General features: G+C 39.6%; 1 protein-coding gene across 1 annotated transcript; it reads right to left on the bottom strand.

The window, feature by feature from the left end:
- Nucleotides 1–4,780: 4,780 nt before the first annotated feature.
- LOC115731109 (putative cysteine-rich receptor-like protein kinase 9) lies at nt 4,781–6,584 on the bottom strand. The gene is made up of 2 exons (XM_030661734.2): nt 5,703–6,584; nt 4,781–5,032 (listed from the first exon to the last, which is right to left on the bottom strand). Exons 1-2 carry the CDS (start codon nt 6,538–6,540, stop codon nt 4,812–4,814), a joined length of 1,059 nt encoding a protein of 352 aa, XP_030517594.2. The 5' UTR covers nt 6,541–6,584; the 3' UTR covers nt 4,781–4,811.

Raw genomic sequence — 6,584 nt, 5'->3', positions numbered from 1 at the left:
GGGAGAATTTAGTCCGTCAGATTAAAATGAATCTAGACCGTGCCAGAAAATAATTTAAAATATGAGATTAGGCTATCACAATATCTTTAATATCTAAGGATAATATGACAAAAAAAATCCCAAACTCGTATCACATGGGACAAAATTACTTTAAATTTAATTTTTTATCACGAAAAATACCAAACCATACACATGTGATAAATTTATCCCAAACTAATTTTTTGACCAACAAAAATCCCAAACCGATACGCTTGTGAAAAATTTATTCCAAACTAATTTTTTGACCATAAAAAATCTCAAACCGTGACAAATTTACTCTCGGTTAGTGTCCACTAAATTGGGTTAATAACCTCAATTTGGTACACATGTGACAAACGGAGGGTAAAAATCTCAAATCGATACACTATTCAACTGTCATGTGTGATTCATCTTAGCAATTTAATGGTAAAATTTAATGAAAATTAATGGGAGATAAATTTGTCATAAGTGTACTACTTTGGAGTTTTTCGTGGTCAAAAAATTAGTTGGGAGTAAATTTATTATATGTGTATCAATTTGGGGTACTTTATAATTGAAAAATTAATTTTAGATATATTTGTCATAAGTGTATTGATTTAAGATTTTTCGTGATGTTAACGATAATGTTTATACCCATTGGATTTTTCCAATATATTACCATCGTTATTGATGTTCAAACGGTGGGACCCGTTGGGTACAAATGCCAGCAAAGTCCTGGTTAAGTGGAATCATGGTATTAAGCTAATCACTTGGACATTGTCATGTCACAATTTTGTTTGCCATAATGCATTGCTAAAATATATCATAGAAATTATCGGAATATATGGGTCATTCCGTTAATGACATGTGGTAAGAACTAACTAAGAACTTGTGTTTTTACGTTGAGGGCTCGTTGTTTCAATGTTTCTTAACACATGATTAATTTATTCTATCAGGCTAACCATACACAATAATTTTCTCATTTATCATGTCGTCTGTACAACGACATGCAAATGATGGATGATACGTTATATAGATGATTATGAGACTATAGTCACCGAGGCGAAATCCGATCAATTTTTTTATCGAGAAAAATGCAATCGAGATTAGGTTCAATAGCACCATTAAAAGCTTGGGAGGTGAAATATCAATTCTTTTTTTTTTTCCTTTCTGGCCAAAATTCAATGCAAGGCACACCATCGCAAATTGAATTCGAGGATCGAGTCGTGGACATCTACAATTTGGAATTTTCTCCCACGGGAAATACTTTGATGTTCTAAAAGAACATATAAAATTCACGTCTTTAGTCCAAAAGCGAATTTTTTGACCAAGTCAAGACAAACGGGCGTGTGAGATTTTCCTTAAAAGTCAAAAGGAACATTAAAGTCTTTTCCACAATGTTAAAGCGACAGGAGTTGGGGTTAGTTGAGCCATCAATATTCAGGGGCACAGAGGGGTAAGATGGACGGTGAGGATGGAAGGCAGCACTTGCCCCTCGTACGACGTCGTTGACCAAAGTCAATTGCGTGAGCTGCCCTCTTCTGTCGCTATGACGTGGAGAATGGTAGAAGAAAAGTCAATGCATGTATCCCGGCGGTGATGTCGCTGTAGAGAGAGAGAGAAGATGGGATGTGGGGCTTATAACTTTAAATTTTCCATCAAAACTATGGCACTAATATAGATAGTAATGCTTTGAAACATTAACATCGATGAGTACAATTCGAGTCAACCGTCGATCCGTGTAAGGAAAGATCAAAACCCTTCCGAGCTTCGAGTTATGTCTATTTATTCAGGAGAGGAAATGCAATTGATTTCTCTTTTAAATCGTACTCTAATACTATAACCTAATTCGCTCAAGATATTGCCATCTTTCATTCATCGTATACTGACCTCAAATCGATAGTGTTCTCAATCGGGCACGCTCGATGTTGCAGTTCCCGATGCTATCTTGAGCCTATTCGTTCTAGAAGCCTAGTGAAGAAATAATTACGTGAACATTTTATGTAATTCTAGTAACGCTTTCGTGGGTTCTCGAAAGCTGAATGATTGCGAGTGGGTTTTGGACTGTTTCGTCCTCAACCTCCGGCGGAGACTTTGAAAGATAAGGATGAAGGATGTAGACGTAACTGGCTGTTAGAGAGAGAGAGAGAGAGAAGACATTCATAGTCAATTTACATAAGTTTCCATCGACATAAAATAAGGATGCCCGAAGGAAATGGATTCTCTACATCGAGTTCCCTGTCGTCAGAAATTACTGCACTAAATTATCTAGAGCTGATTTGCAAACGAGGACAAATTGGACTTCAACAATCCGCTGAAAATATTTTGTTGAGTAGTTGGGCGAACTTCGAGGGAGAGTTGTTCGAATCTGAGCGAAGGCATCCAGCAAGCGTCGAGCGCGCGTCGGAAGAAGGCGTCAAACTCAGATCTGGGGCAAAAATTTTGAGATCAATTTGGGGAAGATCTCAATTTACGGTTCATCCAGTTGAGCGAAGACGATGTGGGCGAGAAATCTCCGGCTGTGCCCGACACCGTCTTGGACTTCGTGAATTACTTCTTTTCATAAAGCAAAAAGGCGTCATTTTGGTGTCCGGCGGCCATGTCGGCGCTGATTAGGATTCCACGTCAGACTTTTCTAATTATAAATGGCCCGATGAATTGAATTAACATAAAATCAAAAAGTTTAAGACTAAAAATTGATAAAGAAAAGGCTTAAATTGGCATAATTGTAGTAGGTTTAAATGAATAGATCGATAGGCCCCGTTATTATCTCATGACCTCGGTTATTTGTTGGTAAATCCATAAACGCTTAGCTATTTATAACAAGATCAGCGATTTTGAATTGAAAAATTCTAACATTATTGCATTTAATCTTTGTCCTTAAAACAAAAGGAAAACATCGGGAGAAATGTAAAAAAAAACTCCTAAACCTATTGCACTTTTGTCAACTCGGTACTAAACCTTTTAATTTTGTAAATTCAGCTTTAAAGCTTTTACATTAGTGCCAATTTAATTCTAAACTCTTCTTTTATGCCAATTTAGTCATAAATATCTAGCATTTATGCAAATTCAGTCCATTAGGCCCACTTTGGTCGGTTGATGCTAATTTGGATAGTTTTTCATAATATTTTAATCTTTTTGAATTATTTTTTTCTTTTTTCTTTTCTTCCTTTTTCCCTTTTTTTTTTTCTTTCTTCTACCTCTAGCCAATCATCGCTTGTGACTAACTAGAGGCTAAGACCAGCAAGGTCGACCTCACCCCTCCCCGACCACCGGTGAGGGGCAAGGCCAACCTTGCCCAGTGTTGGCGACCAGCTAAAGGCAAAAGAAAGAAAAAAAGGAAAGAGAAACCAAAAAAATAATAAATAATTTAATTTTTTTACAATATTATTAAAAATTATCCATGTCGACTTGGATGAATTAAATTGGCACAAATGTAAAAATTTTAGGATTGAATTGGCACAAAAAATTTTAGGACCGAATTGAAAAAATTAAATGATGTAAAACCGTATTGTCAAAAGTGCAATGGGTTTAAGACTTTTTTGGCGATTTTCTTAAAAACATTTGTTAAAAGTAGAAAGCCACATATAAAATAAGATAAAGGGATATGTCTACTAGAAGTGCTAAAACTTGTTACCAAAGTGTAATGGAGTCCTAAAACTTTCAAAAAGTACAATCAAGTACTAAAACTTATCGAGTTGGTCCAATTGAGTCATTAGTTAATTCGTCTAATTTGGCTAACAAAAAATGCTGACATAGTATTTTTTATTACTTTTTTTTTTCTTCTACATGGCGTTGATGTAGCTGAAACAAGAAAGGCAACTCCAAAATGACGCCGTTCTGACTAAACATTTGAGTCTTTTTATATAAATATTAGTTAAATGAAATAAAAGAAAAAATAAAAAGCAAAAGCAAGTGAGGGCCGTACTGCCACCCCCCACCGTGGCCAGAAGGGCGGGCGATGCTAGTGGAGAGAGGAATGAGTGGACGGTGGGGACGGAAGGCAGCACTCGCCCCCTCGTACGAGGTCGTTGACCAAAGTCAATTGCGTGCGTTGCGTTCTTCTGTCGCTCCGACGTGGAGACTGGGAGTAGAAAAGTCAATGCATGTATCCCAGTGATGTCGCTGTAGAGAGAGATTGGGATGTATGTGGGGCTTATAGCTTTGAATTTTCCATCAAAACTATGGTACTAATAGACATTAATGCTTTCGAAATATTAATATCAATTAGTACAATTCGATGCAAGCGTCGATCGGCGTAAGGAAGGATCGGACCCTTCTGAAGCGTTCCGCTCGGGGTACGTCTTTTTTTTTTTTGGAGAGGTAATGAGATTGATTTCTCTTTTTAGGTCGCCGGCATAATACTATGACCTAATTCGCTCGAGATATTGCCCTCTTTCATCCGTCGTATGCTGACCTAAAATTGGTAATGTTCTCAATAAGGCACCTACTTTTGTCTTTTCTGTTTGCAATTGTGTATTTGAAATATTTTAAAAATTATCCACATTAGCGTCACGTAAGAGAGAGAATTAAAGTAATAAAAAAAATGCTATGTCATTATTTTTCGTTTGCCAAATTGGACTAATTAATTGAAAGACTCGATTGCACCAATTTGACAAGTTTTAGGGCATGATTGTACTTTATGGAAATCTTAACTCAATTGCACTTTGGTGATTATTTTAAATTATTATCATATTCGGGGTCTATCCCAACCCCCTAGGTGGGATTTTTTTTTATCCTGGCTATATTCAGATTATTTCTAGACAAATCCGGATTTCGTGTTGAGTCAAACACCGAATACGATATAAGTTATCCTATCCGGAGTTGCATCCAGTCCATCGAAATAGCCATATCGAATTATTTGGTCCATTATTTAGCTTAGGTGCACTGACAAGATGGCCCAAAAAGCCATAAGGCCCATGACCATGTGGTCGAGGAATCCAAGCACAAGACCTTAGCTTGCCACTCCCCGGCGGCGACCATGGGGGCTCAAGCTTCGGCGATTTCGATGAGCGGCAAATGAGTTTATGGTAGGATAAAAGATCGAAAACCGATGGAGTGGACCTCGCTGGACTTTGGTGGTAAGCCACAAAGGCGGGCTGGCGACAACCATCAAGAGGTGATAGGGATGTACTAAAAGAACAAGCTAACCCAATGCAACAGTAATGTCCAAACTGAGTTTACTAGTTTTGATATGGGAAAATGCTTTTGTCAAGGACGATATAACCCCAACTCTAAATCCATACACTATCACCGCGTGTTTTGCATAAAACGCTGGTTGATTGGGAGATCGTGTGGTTATAAATAACAAACAGTACTTTCAAACCGTCATGTTAGCAATTTCCTTTTGACATAGTGAAAAGGGATTAACACAAGTATAAACTTGGTCACATATCTATAGTCTACTCTTTTTTCTGTTCTTCTTTTTTTTTTTGCAAAAAGGGAATGCTCTCCTAACATAAAGGATGGCATCTGCTCATCTTGTCCTTAAATGAGTCACATTCGAGAACTTTAGGTACTCGCAAACTTTTTCTCATTATTCCGTCGTTAGTTATTACATTGAAGGGAAAGTAACTCTGCTTCGACAACCCCAGCTTGTCGTCACCGTCAATCAAGGAAAACAAAAAACACTATCCCAGCAATACAAAGAACGCAAAATTCACATGAAAACCTAACTCTGACTCCTTTAGATCTCACTGTTGCAGGAGAAGGAGAAGCAGCTACAACCGCCGGAGGTGGCGGAGCAAGTGTTGGCGCCGGTGCCGGTGCTTCATGGAAGACGGTCTCATTATAGAACTTGTAAAGCTCGAACCTAACGTTGCAGCTCGGGGCCAACACTCTCCCTCCCGCCCTGTCGCTCGGCAGATAATTGATGGCCTTTCGCAAGCATGCCTTGCAATCCGCCGCCGTCAAGTCCGGCGTGCACTGCGCGAGCGTGTACAGCTGGTCCGAGCTCGTGATGTTGGTGTCCTTGACGGCAAACTTCTTCCCGGACCCATCGCTCGCCGCCCTCTCCGCCAATTCATTGGTCGTGTCCTTCAGCAACCGGCTGAAGCTGCTGGGGTTTGAAATGTTGTCCGTGTTCATGAATATGAAGCCCGGCGATTCTTGCTCGATGGAGAAAATGGATCGGTTCGAGTAACGCAGCATGCACTCGTCGTACCAAATGATGGAGTCTTTCTCTTTAGGGCAGTTGCGGAGTATTTCCTTGCTCGCGTTCGCTATGCAGTCGCCGCAAGTGGCGGGGGCGATGTCACCACGGCAGAGGAATAGCCCGTAGGTGCGTTCAAGTGGGTTTTTGCCGGCGGTGGCATTGGCGAAGCCGTCGGCATCCACGGCAGCAGCCGCGGAGGAGAGGGAAGAGAGGAGGGTGTTGAGATTTGTTTGGTAGGTGGAGTTGGGAGTGAAGAGGGTGGTGTTTGGGCAGGAATGCAATAAATAAGTTGGTGCAGCATCAGTAACGCGAGTGCAAATGCTGAGAAAATTGAAGAAGAAGAAGAAGATGACGATGAGAGAGAGGTGAATGGTGAAGGAAGAATTCATTTTTTGATGATCGGATGACTAAGGAGAGACAATCAGAATATATT

The sequence above is a fragment of the Rhodamnia argentea genome, chromosome 3 (assembly GCF_020921035.1).
Source record: "Rhodamnia argentea isolate NSW1041297 chromosome 3, ASM2092103v1, whole genome shotgun sequence".
Classification (NCBI taxonomy): Eukaryota; Viridiplantae; Streptophyta; class Magnoliopsida; order Myrtales; family Myrtaceae; genus Rhodamnia; species Rhodamnia argentea.
The sequence above is the reverse complement of the archived record's forward strand: the minus strand, read 5'-3'. Positions and strand labels throughout refer to the sequence as shown.